This window comes from Tachysurus vachellii, chromosome 3 (genome assembly GCF_030014155.1).
Source record: "Tachysurus vachellii isolate PV-2020 chromosome 3, HZAU_Pvac_v1, whole genome shotgun sequence".
Classification (NCBI taxonomy): Eukaryota; Metazoa; Chordata; class Actinopteri; order Siluriformes; family Bagridae; genus Tachysurus; species Tachysurus vachellii.
In genome coordinates, this window is record NC_083462.1 from 36,344,995 (window position 1) to 36,359,135 (window position 14,141).

Sequence of the window (14,141 nt, forward strand, 5' to 3'; positions counted from 1 at the left end):
AGAGGTAGTTTTAGGTAGGGTAGGGAGAGTGATGGTGAAGGATACCAGGTGATGATTAGAGACGTGTAGTGGGGTAGCAGTCATGTCTGTAGCTGGAGAAGGACGGGTGAAAACCAGGTCCAGCACATTGCCTCTTTTGTGTGTGGGGATGTAGCTGTTGAGTGTGAGTGTGAATGAGTCAAGAAGAGACAGGAGATAAGAAGAATGTAGCTTGTCAGAGGGGAAGTTGAAGTCACCAAGCACTGTCAGGGGGGGGCTATCAGAAGGGAAAGCACTAAGCAGTGTGTCCATTTCTTCCAGGAAGTCACCTAGGGGACCAGGAGGGCGGTAAACAACAATGATAACAAGGTTAATTGGAGAGGTAACTGAAATGGCATGGAATTCAAAAGAGGAGATGGTTAAATGAGACAAGAGGAGAGGTGTAAAGCACCATTTCTTTGACAGCAATAAACCTGTACCACCACCCCTGCCTGTTTCTCGTGGTGAGTGAGAGAAAGCATAGGCAGAGGATAAAGCAGCTGGTGTAGCAGTGTTCTGTGGGGATATCCAGGTCTCTGTTAGCGCAAGAAAATCAAAGGAGTAATGGGAAGTTAAAGCAGAGATAAAATCAGCTTTTTTCACAGCAGACTGGCAATTCCAGAGCCCACTTACCACCACTGTTTGAGTCTTACACAACAGAGGAGGGTAGATGAGGTTACTGGGATTGTGACCTCTGCTCTGTGGACAAGAGAGTCTGCGAGTGTAGGAATTGAGTACAGAGATGGATTTAAGGCACATATTTGCAGTCAAACAAGAGTGAGAATTAAGGTATGGTAGAATATAGCAAAACAGTATTAGACACTAAGTTTACAATGAGAGAGAGAGAGATACTTACAAACCTTCAATTTGAATAGGTAAGCCCTGCCCAAAAGCCAAAAATGGCATATGCCAAAAAAAATTCCGTTTTATAAAACCACGCGTACGCACTCCTCTAAGCAATGTTCCCTTTATAAATCACAGATCACCCACAGATGTGCGTACATGAACCAGCCTCAAATCCCGCCCTGTACACGCCCATTTTTAACCATAAATAGTCAATGCAAATGACTGCGCGGGCACGAGAGTGGACCTCGTTATAATGAGTTTCCTCTGCGCTCTGCGGGTTTAAAAATGGGGTGAGGAGCCAGTGTCTCAGGGGGTAGCCACTGTCACCTGCAGGTTATAATTATATTAAAAACAAAATTGTTACAGTTTCTACTTTTTAATATTGTTAAACTCACCAAGAAGCCAGCCATCACATACTGTGCCTGCATTTAGTCTGTTCCCTACACTGCTATGTGTCAAGATAAAGGAATCATGTGTTGAACCAGGCCAGCGTGCCACAATGTTTGTGAGGGTCATGTTGGAGTCACATATGATTTGCACATTAATAGAATGCACATGCTTTCTATTAACATAAGCAAATTCATTTTCAGATGGTGCCCTTATAGCAACATGAGCGCAGTCCATTGCACCGATTACATTTGGGAAATCAGAAATTGCTGCAAATTGCATTTTAATTTCGGCCTGTTCTCGCACAGTGTAGGGGAACCTGATGTTCCCCTACACTATAACGACAGATATGGCACTCAGGGACGGCTGTGATGTACCAGACCTATAGGGTGAGATGATAGATTCCAATAGAATTATTTCATACAGTATAAATCCTCCAGTGACCCGGGTAAGTAATGCTTCATGATGGCACTGCTGGCACTGTTGGAGGATTATGCCAATGGCAGAATAAGGAGGATTTTCAGGGACCATGATGATTTCCTGGCCCATGATGATGACTGGCTAATAAGCCGATTTAGATTCCCTAGAGCTGTGCTCTTAGATCTATGTGTTGAATTGGGTCCAGTATTAGAGAGGGCAACACACCGGAACTATGCCATCCCAGTCCAAATAGAAGTCCTCACCACTCTGGGGTTCTTGGCAACCGGCTGTTTCCAGCGGGAATTGGCAGACAGGTTAATTATTTATATAAAAAAACTATAAGTAATCCTCAACTTTGTGTCTAAGACCTTTTTGTATACAGTATGTTTCTAGCAATTAGACTGATCATTAACACCTTGACAAAATCACAGAATTAATTTGTGGGCGAAAATTTAAGACAAAAATGTTATAGTGAACACATGCTTCTTCATGACGGTTTTGTAATGAACACCGTAATAGTTAGGACCGATGATGAGTAGCGATTGTGCTTCATGACTGTATTTGCAGACTTTGACATTTTATGATATATGTACATTAAGGAAAATATTTCGTTTTTACACTGTGTTCTGCAGTTCTCTAATAAAAGGGTATTTCATGCTATTCTGTATCACATGTAGTCGCGCCATCTCCTCCTGCGCTCCCGTTGTGGACAATGTGACTGTAAGGCAGCGCTGATTATTCATTCATTCATTCATCTTCTACCGAACTACTCGGGTCACGGGGAGCCTGTGTCTATCCTCAGGCGTCATTGGGCATCAAGGCAGGATACACCCTGGATGGAGTAGCGCTGATTATTATTATTATTATTATTATTATTATTATTATTATTATTATTATTTTATTTTTAATACATTTTGAATTACGTTTGGATTTTACTAGATGTATATAGCCTAAAACAATCGGCACAAATAACACTGTTGGATTTAATCTTCATGATAATGTGGATATAACGTATGAAATGGAGTGAAAATTAAATGTCATTAATTCTTATAATCGTTCTTCTCACATGTATTTTCTACAGTCTAACTTCAGTTCACAACCTCACCATCTGTGTCGCCAATTCCCTTTGTCTCCAGAATGTGCGTACGCACAGCTCAAAGTTTGCTTAAGGGTGCGCACATTTTCCCGTCAAGTTTGTTTTTTATAGATCACAACCTTTGCGCGAAAACTGGCATACGCACAAAACGGGGCTGGAAACGTGCGTATGCCAGTTTTCGCACAAAGGTTGTGCACACTTTATAAATGAGACCCCTGGTATTTCAGCAACTCCTGATCTGCATAACACTCTCTAGAGTTTGCAGTAGGAATAAAAAACATCAAGAACAACAACAACAAAAAAGGTTCCTGCAAATAGAAGTTAGAAATTGAAGTTTAAGATGTCAGGAATACAAATAACCACTCCTTAAAGCCATGAAAAGCATCTCAAAAAAAAAACATTAAACCTTGAGGTGGATGTTCTTCAGAAATTGAAGAACATATTAGAGCAGGAATTTGAGGCTACAGTGTGGACAATTTACAAATTTACAGTACAATTTGAGGCTAAATGTGCTGAAAGTGGAAAGCTGAAGATTGGGAAAAAATTTGGATGACATGCTGATTATAGATCCTTGACTTTCATTAACTATGTTGTGTTAAATCTTTTTTAAAGATTTCTCGTTTGTGTTAGGGTGGTCATCGTGGTTAGGTACTTGGGTTTTGTTGAGACTTTGCAGTCTCAGAGGGGGAGAGATGTTGTGAAAAATCCTGGAGCCTTAAGAGAATATATTTATATTATTATATTATATTATTATTATATTATATATTATTAACCAGAAGTCAGAGGGTGAATAAAAGAGGCACTCTTTATTATAGTAACTCAGCAGACAGGAGAGGAAAGAGTGTAAACAGGGGACTCAGGGCCATAGAATAGAACTGTTCCAGACACGTAATGAGCTCATGGGTGATATGAAGTAGCTGGAAGCGGCGATAGCTCTGCGGGCACTGGCCTTGGGTAGGGAGACGGACGAGGATGGTGAGGTGAGGACATGATGGGGCGACCAGGATGAGCTGGCTGAGGCGTAGGGTCTGAGGAGAGATAAGGGGAGTTAGAGGAGATAGAGGAACAGGAGCTTGAGATAAGGGTAAACAATTCCAGCCTGAGCAAGGACAGGCTGAGATCATAACATGAAACATGCGATCAAAACAAAGTTGAAGCTTTTAGCAGTTTAGAGGAGTCATCAAAGAACTCCATTGTTTACTTTTATGTACACAAGCAACATTATAGTAGCAATAGCTTAACAATAGTGATAACAGTATAGCAACAATAGTTTAGCAATAGTGGCAATATAAGATGACAAATAGATAAGAGCTTTCTTTTAACATAATAACTTTTAACATAAAATCAGACTCATAGAGTGGCTTATGATTATTAAAAATCATGTATAGAAGAAAATAACAAAGGAGAAACTTACCCATTGCAGTTGAATGAAGGATTAATCTTCAGGACGTCTGGCATGGAAAATAACTTAGAGGCAAATGTAACTTCAACCAGGGGGTAAGGCTCTTTTTTGAGCACACTTTTAATAACAAAATTATTGTTTAGATATAATTGTTATGTCGAACGAAGAAGACCCAGGGTCACAGGCCTGGGCTTCCGGACCTGGGCCCCGGGGAACTAAGGGGAGGAAAATCCATAAATGGGCATATGGGTAAAAGGTGAAGGAAAAACAAGGGGATTGTAAGGAACAGGACGTTACAAAAACATATGAGATGATTCCGGTAAATAAGGTGACATAATGATAAGGTGATATGGAAATGGGTCTGTGAGGAGGGGAACCGATAAGGAGGCGCTTGGAAGCGTATATATAGAGGAGAATTTTTGGGACCAAAGGTGTATGCGTAAAAAATCCCGTCACTTTGCAGGACCGTCCTGAGGGTTTTTGTTTTTGCATGCCGATGCTCTTCATGAAGATGCTTTTTCTTTTCTTGGGTTTTTGGGATTTCTTTTGTTACTTTCAAATTGGCAATTTCTCTTAGAGAATTGTTGGCTGATTGACCACAATAAAGAAGTTTGCTTATTCTCATCCAGGTCTGAAGAGCTTTCCCATTGTTTTAATTCGTATTAATGTTAGTGCTATCAGTAAATTAAGTTTAAGTAACAATTATATAGTATAAAAGTATTATAAAGTATATCAGTATAATTCACCCTGATATGTGCCGACTTGGAGACGGGCTCTAAGTTCCGACAGCACCTTGTAGTGATCATAACTGTCTCTGGTCAGCATGACCACCATACACACACACACACACAGAGAGCTTTCTTTAAAATCTTCAAACTCTGATGTCCTCAGAGCAAGTGCTTGATGTTGGTTCAATGAAGGAGGCTGAGTAGGAGAGGGTTCAGCAAATGTGTTTTCCAGTATTTGCTCAGGCTTGATTGCTCTGCTTTCAATTGCCTTTATATACGCTTAATTGCAAGTTGTTTTTGGGTAAGGGAGTCGGCTAAATGGCATAATAGAACGGTTCTTTGCTTCTAATTGATGTTTCCGCAATATGCAAAAACATATTTTACTCCTCTTCTTTTCTTGCTGCTTCTGTTGAAAGAGGTCAGGGCAAAAAAAGCAACAACAACAAAAAATCAAATCTCTTTCAGCACACACACTTTAATTTCTATGCCACTTTATTGATTGTGTGTGTGTGTGTGTGTGTGTGTGTATACACGCTTATGTTTTGCACATTGGAAAGGTGTTGATTAAAGTTTAAGGCAGTCATACGAACCCTGTCATTCTCAATGAATCAATCCAACCACATTTCTTTCTCAGTCGCTCTTTCTGCTTCACAGTTTCCCTGCATTTCAAGGTGAACACGATTTGAAACTGAATGACAGATCGAAGAGTAGATGGAAAATGAAAGCTGAAATACTAGAAATATTAACGGAATACACTCCCAAACTCCCCAGCCCTCACCTACACTGATTTATTTATAATATCAAAAGGAATAATGACACTGACAAGGAAAGATAGATGACTTCTTTTCAGTTTGGAGGCAGTGATGTATTTAGTAGGTTTTTGCCTCTGATGCCAGAGCGTTGATGGTTGAAAAATAAGCAGTTTGCCAACACTGCAATTAAAATGCATAAATTATCTTCATAGCCAACAAAGCAAGTGCAAAACAAAAAGCCAATATAAAAATATTATTTAGTTAAATAAGACAATAAAACAACAATGGGATATACTACAGAATAACTTCAACAGTTTTCTTATTAAACATTTTTGAATTATTGAATTAGAATTCTTTATTGGTTATATTTCATATCCCACTTGTCCATAATGTTGATAAATTGGCCAATGATGCTATTTTTGGGGAGGGATCATATAGATCGTGCTGCTTTTTAATGATTTGATAGCACCATTTAAATTATTTAATTGTATAAGTCCTTTTCAGTTTCTAGAAAATGTTCAATGTTCATGAAATTACATCACAAATTTACACAGCATCTCTTCTATAGGACTAGATACTAAATGTCAAGACCCCTTGTGTTTGGTTCATCGATGAGGAAATGATCGAAAAAGCAAATTTTTTATGCTTTGTTCATTTAGTTTAAAAATGAATATTATTGTATTATATATATATATGAATATTATTATATGAATATCATTCCAAGTATGAAGATGTATTTGGTGTGCGACTGTATTGATATGTTCCTGCAAGTCATGCTCAAACAATCCATGTTTAAATTAAAATCACAAGCCATTTCAATCCTGACACTCTGCTCTAGCGTAAGAGTTCAGCAATAAAAATAGGCAAAGACAAGTTTCAAGAAAACACAGAGTGACTCTGACTCAGTGGAACAACAGAACTCAAGAAAACTCAAGAATATGCAAAAAACTTTTCATGAATATGGATATGCAAGTCTAAATTATATATCTGAAATGGAGATTGGAGATTAGTCAGGGCTCAAGTTTGCAAACTTATAAAAGTTTGAGGTCAATTCTCCTGTTATGACCCTATCCAGGGTTGGGCTGCACAGTGTGATAACAATCTTCTGACCTCTGAGATCCAGTACAATGAAACTGGGGAAAAATTAATGGTGGACCAAGGGCAAAATAGCAAAGAGAAAACACTGGTGTTAGGGAATAGCTAGCCTCAGACGCTATGCCTACAGACCATTGGCTGAATGTCTGAAGCATATGATAGAAAATTTGGAAACGCTTCCGAAGTCGTCATCTGATCAGTTGGATTCAGTCCACCTCAAAACAAAACTGTCATGATGCTCTACTTCCCTCATTGTAAAAACTGTTGTGTTTACAGCTGTGACAATAAGTTCTTATGAGTATCAGCTTAACATTGTTTTTTTCCAAATTATGCACAGTACACAGTATAGACTCATTACTATTCATGACATTCTTAATGAATGATCTAAGGTTGCACACCAGCCTGTTTTTGTAGTTTTTGTAAACTTTAACATTTTCAAGTCCATAAACTTGATGCTAACAAATTGTGATTGGTTGCTTTAAATGTCAATCAGCAGCCAATTGGGTGGTCCTTGGTGAATAAATGCTTCTATGGAGTCCATTTTGTGGCACAGAGATAGATAGACAGTCATACATACAGACAGACAGGCAGACAGATAGAGTTCCCAGAGTGTGTGTGAATATCAGGTTGATTATTGTATCAGTTTTGCAAGGATGCTTCTCCAAGCAACCTAGAGCCTCAGTTTCATAAACTCTCCTTAGGTGTTTTTTCCTTCAAACTGCTACAATTGACATTATTTATCTATGAAGGTTAGACCAGAGTGAATGAAGAGTACCAGGCTGTAGGCCACTGTGTTCTTCCTGAATTTAGACCTTCTTTAATATCAAGCACTTCTGCTTCGGAGCACAAGTTGCGGGTTATGGTATGTTATAGCTGTAACATAAATGATAAGGTTATGTAAATAGGCTTGATTAAATACCTTATCAATCTCGTAGTTACAGCTCATTAAAATAATTTGTATGGCAGATACTCCTGATGCAAAAAAAAAAGTGAAAAATTTACTTCATTCATTTAGTGAAGTATGACAGCACAAGGCCATGATTAAGGCCGGGAACAGAAAAACACTAGCTGACTTACATATATCGTGGAAGTTTTGAGGTTTGAGAGATTTAAAGTATAAAGTATCACACTGGTAGACACGGGCAAGACTAAAAAAGGTTTCACAATTTAATGTGCTTAGCTGCACAGCAGGACCCAACACTCCGCATATAGCATGAGAGTTGAAGGGCCACCATCATTGATTACATCAAGGTTTTATAGACAGAACTCAAGTAAACAAAATATGTAAAAGCAAAAACGTTATCAATCATTGGCTCAAAATCACCGCATGCTCATCTCCTGATCAAACTAATCTTGACCAGTCCAAGGTCCGCTAGAAGGCCTACTAGAAGATTTACTGGAAGTTGTTTGTCCAATTCCCGACAACTTGTCTCCAGTCCCTACTGCCCTTGTCATAATCTTAAGAAAACAACCGACGACAATGTCAGTCTCTAGTTACTACAGATACAAGGTAAAAGCATAGAAGGACAAAGCCTTATAAACATCTTTAGATTAGAAATTTCCACCACACGTACACACAAATGTTTCATTTTTCTCTTCATTTCCATGAGTGAAGTGGCTGTGCAAGGCTTCATATTTGATTTAATGTAAAATATCCTTCTTGTTTGGGCTATACACACTTTAGTTTTATCTTAAAATAATCAAATTATACAAATACTAATAGTTCCACTGCACTCCGGTAATGAGCTACACATTATCTTCATCGTTCTCTCATCAGCTCATGGTGGGAACTTCTCCATACACAATGACTAAATGGGAAATACATATTTTTGCCACTCAATTGGTTTGTATATGGTACTCTGATACTTGCTGTTTGTCGAGTAGAGGTAGAGTATATATGTGCTTTAGTAAAATACTCTAGCATGGGAGATGGAGGATGGAATAGGTTTAATAACTCACTATGAAGTCCATTTGTTTTTTGTGTGCATTGGCTCCATCAGTGATATCATTTTGGACTTAGTGTATGTCTTTTTAGATAGCTTTACAGCCAAGCTTATTTACCAGATGTGCTGCTTCTTTCTCTTTATCCAACTTTGATGTGATAAATTCTCTACCACCTCCTTATAAAAAGTAAATAGTCTTCTTTTCACCAAGTAGAGAATTTATTTCTCCCTTTTGGCCTCTGTGGCATTTTCCTGATGATAAAAAGTAGTTTAATGCTTTTTCAGCAGCTATTACCGAGCCACTGATGCTAATAAGTTGTCAGATGAGCTTTCACGATGTTTATTTGCAGAGTGAAATACCACTGTAGCAGGTCAAAGGCTCTTGCCGAACGACATTGCATTTACATCAAACGTCACCAGTTTGTGTATGTATGTATGCGTGGGTGCTGCAGAGAGCACGCTTGGGTGTTTGCAAGGTTTAAAGTGCTATCAGATTAATGAAAATGTTACATATTTCTCTTGCCTTTTTTTTTCAGGGCGCAGTTATAGTGTATTGCTTTGTTTTGTTCGTATGGCAGTATAGCAAATATTATATTATATACAGTAATATAACATTAACTGGTACAGAGAGTGATCATTGTGATGTTTGTTGCATAATTTAACACTAATCTTTGTGCTGTTTGGGCCTTTGCTTGGTTTTGATGAGTAGATGTGTGTCTTATGTCTTTCTGTTGTGTCTTGTCCATAGGAGTGAGGTGCACCACATTCAAAAGGAGCTGCTTAAGGAACAAGCAAGATGTAAAAGCTTGCAAGAAGAGCTCGAAAATCCCATGAATGTTCATCGCTGGAGAAGACTGGAGGTGTGTACTTTATGTTGGTATAAAGCCCTGTTCAGATTGGGCTGCTTGGAGTATTTCAGGGAGTGGAGTCCTGAGATTAAATTATCTTTTACCATGTATAAAAATATTACAGGTTATATACATCCTGTCTGAACTAACAGGTTCCTATGGATTCCTAATTTCAGTTTGGAGGGACTTTAGTTATCTGTCTTTTCTATCATCTCTTGCAAAACCAAAATAAGACCATAACAGTAAAATATAGATGACATTTAAAAGAATTATCAACATACTTTAACTACACTTACAGATGTAAATTTATCAAATTCCATTTTATCAAATAAAGCCTAAATACATGATTTGGTCACATGACCTACTAATGCATCACATCAACAAACCCTTCAAGCCCCATTACTTATCATTTGTTTTTGTCCCGTCTACATAATATATAGCTTTATGGATTCTGGGTCTAACAATTCACAAAATAATATCAGCGAACCAGTTTCTACTGGGAGGCAACCACGAGTAAATTGAGGAGGCAATCATGTGTAAATCAGTAAAGGTGTCTTTGTATAGGCCAACACAACATTTATGCTTTACTAATGATGCAAAGTTAACAAATGTAACATCTTATGTCACATTTTCTATCCATTTCTTTCTCATTTTTTCTCTAGGAGTAGGAGGCATGACCTCCTACAACTTAATTGCCTGGCTCAGAATACAGGACAAATGACTAACTAATATGGGGGCAGACTGGATCCTCCGTTTTCCTAATTTCAGCCTAGTCTTGAACTTTTTTTTAATGATCCTGTTTAGGATAATGTAATGGTGTAGCTTTGTAAGCTATCAAAGATACACAGAGACAGGATTGCTGCATGTGAACAGAATGGTCGTATTTATATATATGCCAAATATGTATGTGTGTGTGTTTGTATGTGAATTATGTATCAGTTATCTGTGGGTTGTTTGTATCTGCCACCACAATGGTTCAGATTATTTTAAATAGTAAATTAATTTTATAAATGGAATATTCATGTGATTTTAAATTAAAAATTCTTTTTAAAATAGACCTTTTAAAGAATCAAATAGATTCTAATGAGCAAGCCAGTGGTGACAGTTGCAAGAAAAACTCCCTGAGAAGGCATGAGGAAGAAACCTTAAGTAGAACCAACACTCACAATGGAACATCACATCTTCTGGGTGACACCAGATAGGGCCATTATAAATCATGACAATATACTGTTGTAGGAATATAAATACAATCATTATAGTCCTGGTGTGCTGGAAGCATAAATAGGAAGCTGGGGATGAATCATTTATGATTGCAGCAGCATTTCTTAAATTGATACATAATAGCATATACAACAAATCATTATTCAGGGAGGAGTAGATTGAGACTGTGTCTCATATAAATTGTAACTCAATTTAGATGTTATACTTCTAACATTTATAAACTAAAATACTTGAATGTAATTCATACCGTATTTTCCGCACTATAAGGCCCACCTAAGAGCCTTAAATTTTCCCCAAAATCGTGTGTGCGCCTGATAATCCGGTGCGCCTTATGTGTGCACTGAGTTCCAAAAATCTGTAAAAATGTTGTTGTGCAACTTTGGTAAGCACTCCGCTTGATTGACTGTCGGACGATTTCCAGCTAACACAGGGACGTAATAAGTACACTACGTACGCTGGCAGCGATAAACCAATCAGGGAACATTACGTAATACGTACAGTACGTACACTTACCTGCAAAACACCGTTTGTTTGGGACCCCCGAAAATGGCACCAGTGAAGAGACATGCTTATGAGGCACAATTCAAACTACAGGCTATCAGTTACGCAGTTGTAAATAGGAATACAGCAGCTGTGAAAAAATTCAACATCAGTGAATCTATGGTTCGGAAGTGGAGGAAGCAAGAAAATGAACTGCGCCAAGTTAAGAAGATGAAACAGAGTTTCCGTGGGAACAAAGCGAGGTGGCCGGGTGAAGCGTGGGCTAAGGTATCTGCTTTAAATGTTGTCCAAGCTTTCACAAACCCGGCATCATTGCTGAACAGCCACCTGACAACAAGACTTTGATGGATTTGTGGGAGAAGATTAAAAAATTTAAAGATTAAAAAATAATGTGTGTCTTGTTAAATAGTAGAATAAAGTTAAACTAAACTCACTGTTTCAGTTCCGTTATCTTTTTTTTTTGTAGACCGTATGTTTTAGCATGCGCCTTATAATACGGTGCACTTAATGCAGTGTTACTCATTGCACGGCTCGCGAGCCTCCTGCGGCTCGCCAGGCTTTAATATGCGGCTCGCATGGCAGTAAATAATACGATGATATGATCATGTGGTTAAAATTTATTTTTCATTTAAATAACAAAAACAATAAAAACAATCAGGGAAGCATAGAAAAACGAATGTGCTCTATTACAAATAATAATATATTTATATATTATTTGACTCACTCACTGACTCACTGCATTCTGCGCAATAGAAACTAGTTTGTGTTTCATGCTAATTAACAACTTGCGTACACACGGACTAAAAAAATGGATCGATTTCTTATCAAACAATCCCGCTGTCATGCACGTGAAAGAGGTTAGATCCAAATGCTGGTTTATTAGGCGATATCCAAAACAGGCAAGGGTCAAACAGACAAACAACATCATCAAAGGAAATCCAAAACAGTAGTCAATAATCCAGGCGTAGGTCAGGGCAGGTAGCAAACACTCATAAACACGAAAAACAAGCAGGGTCAAAACAAGGCAATAGACAGAACCGATAATACACTCAGAATGCAGACAAGGCTGACAATACTTCACGCCATCAGAGAGTTCTGAGTGAGCTTAAATAGACCAGGTGATTACGAACAAGAAACAGGTGTGCTGAGTTGGTGGTGCAATGGATTGTGGGAAATAGAGTCCTGATGATAAAGTGCAGCAAATCCTCTGCAGGCCAGCAGAGGGAGCCCTCATGGCTCTCATAACACCTGTGCACAAAATGAACAGCAACAAAGCAATGTGACAGTGACAAAAGAGGTAACTGATGGGGAGCATGCATCATCCGCAACTTGAGAGGAAGACGGAGACGGAGGTTGTGGAGAGTCCGCGCCTGCTAAAAAAAGAAAGGTGCGAGTCATACAAGATGAGCATAGAAAATTTCAAGAAAAGTGGACAGATGAATTTTTATTTGTCCTTCACGGATCGAACCCTTGACAGGTGCATAATAAAGAATGATTTTTAAGTAATTATTGTATTGCAATATTGTGAATATTATTAAGACTGAATAACTTGTGTGTGTGTGCCCTGCGATGGGTTGGCACTCCATCCAGGGTGTATCCTGCCTTGATGCCCAATGACGCCTGAGATAGGCACAGGCTCCCCGTGACCCGAGGTAGTTCGGATAAGCGGTAGAAGATGAATGAATGAATGAATGAATAACTTGGCATACTTTGCGGTGAAAGTGGCTCTCCTATTGACTTTGTCCTATCAGTGTGGCTCACATGAAAAAATAGTGAAGACCACTGGCTTAATGTATGGATTAAGTACAGAAATAGACCCCGTAATTGAGACTGTGCCTTATAATCCAGTGTGCCATATAGTGCGGAAAATATGGTAATTAAGTCACAAGCACAGAACTGTCTGTGGAAGATTTTTTTAATTATTTGAATAATAGCAAGATATACAATTAACAATTTTTATTTATTTATTTATTTATTTATTTATTTATTTTCTGTAGGGACATTGATGATTAAAGGCTAGCCATTAAATCTTATAGTATGGCCCAGGCAGACATTATAACATACAATTTATTGCTGAATGACATAAATTGCATCATACTCTCATGCATCAGATCATTTCATCAGATTGTTGATCATAAATAAAGACACCTAGTGTAAGTTGCTATTAGTGTCCCTTAGCCTAAATACGTGTTCTTAGTTCTCTTCTGATAGTTGAAAACATCAGACATTTATCTCACAGCTCCTTGAGAAACTGAGGTTATGGAAAATGGCCTTAAAGGCACCACATTTAAGGGCAGAGATTCTGTCTCCTTGGCTCTTTTTTGATTCCTTTTCTATAATTGTCTCTCTTTTCCTTTTCTCCCTCTAAATGGTTTCCCTGCAGGGGAGTGACCCATGCACCTTTGAGCTGATCCAGAAGACTCAATCTCTTCAGCAGCGCCTGATGGACCAAGCCAAAATGGTAGCGAAGAAAGAGTTTCTGCTCAAGGTAAACATCCTGCCTTCATTCTTAACCCATTCAACCTGTCACGTCCAATTGGCTGCTGATGACTCATCAAGCACTTGTGGGGTCGGGTCACTCAGAGAATCGATTTGCGAAGGCCTTGCGAAGAGTCTCTCTCTGTCACAAGCTTTCTAAAGAAGAACATCTTTATTAAACACTCAGTTTCTATTCACTACTTAGGAATATGTCATCTTGAACCAGGAAAATTCTTTTGGTTTTATACAATCTTATACAGTGTATTTTTAACAAAAATTTATTTATGACCATTTGATCATGGTCATCCTTGTTTGTCCTTGTTTTTAATATTGAACAGTTTCCATTTTTGATTCATTCCTACTGTGACATCTGTGAATACGCTATTAAAGCTCAGATAAAAGCTGA

At 38.3% G+C, this 14,141-nt stretch overlaps 2 protein-coding genes across 2 annotated transcripts in view; both read left to right on the plus strand.

The window, feature by feature from the left end:
* LOC132843573 (histone H2AX-like) overlaps window positions 1–14,141 on the plus strand; it is a 264,980-nt gene that overhangs the window by 149,544 nt on the left and 101,295 nt on the right. The gene's annotated exons all lie outside the window — the stretch shown is intronic.
* LOC132842104 (cilia- and flagella-associated protein 58-like) overlaps window positions 1–14,141 on the plus strand; it is a 139,584-nt gene that overhangs the window by 108,131 nt on the left and 17,312 nt on the right. The window contains exons 14-15 of the mRNA XM_060864776.1: window positions 9,436–9,547; window positions 13,641–13,745. Coding sequence (XP_060720759.1) covers window positions 9,436–9,547; window positions 13,641–13,745 — 217 coding nt within the window. The remainder of the gene's footprint in view (window positions 1–9,435; window positions 9,548–13,640; window positions 13,746–14,141) is intronic.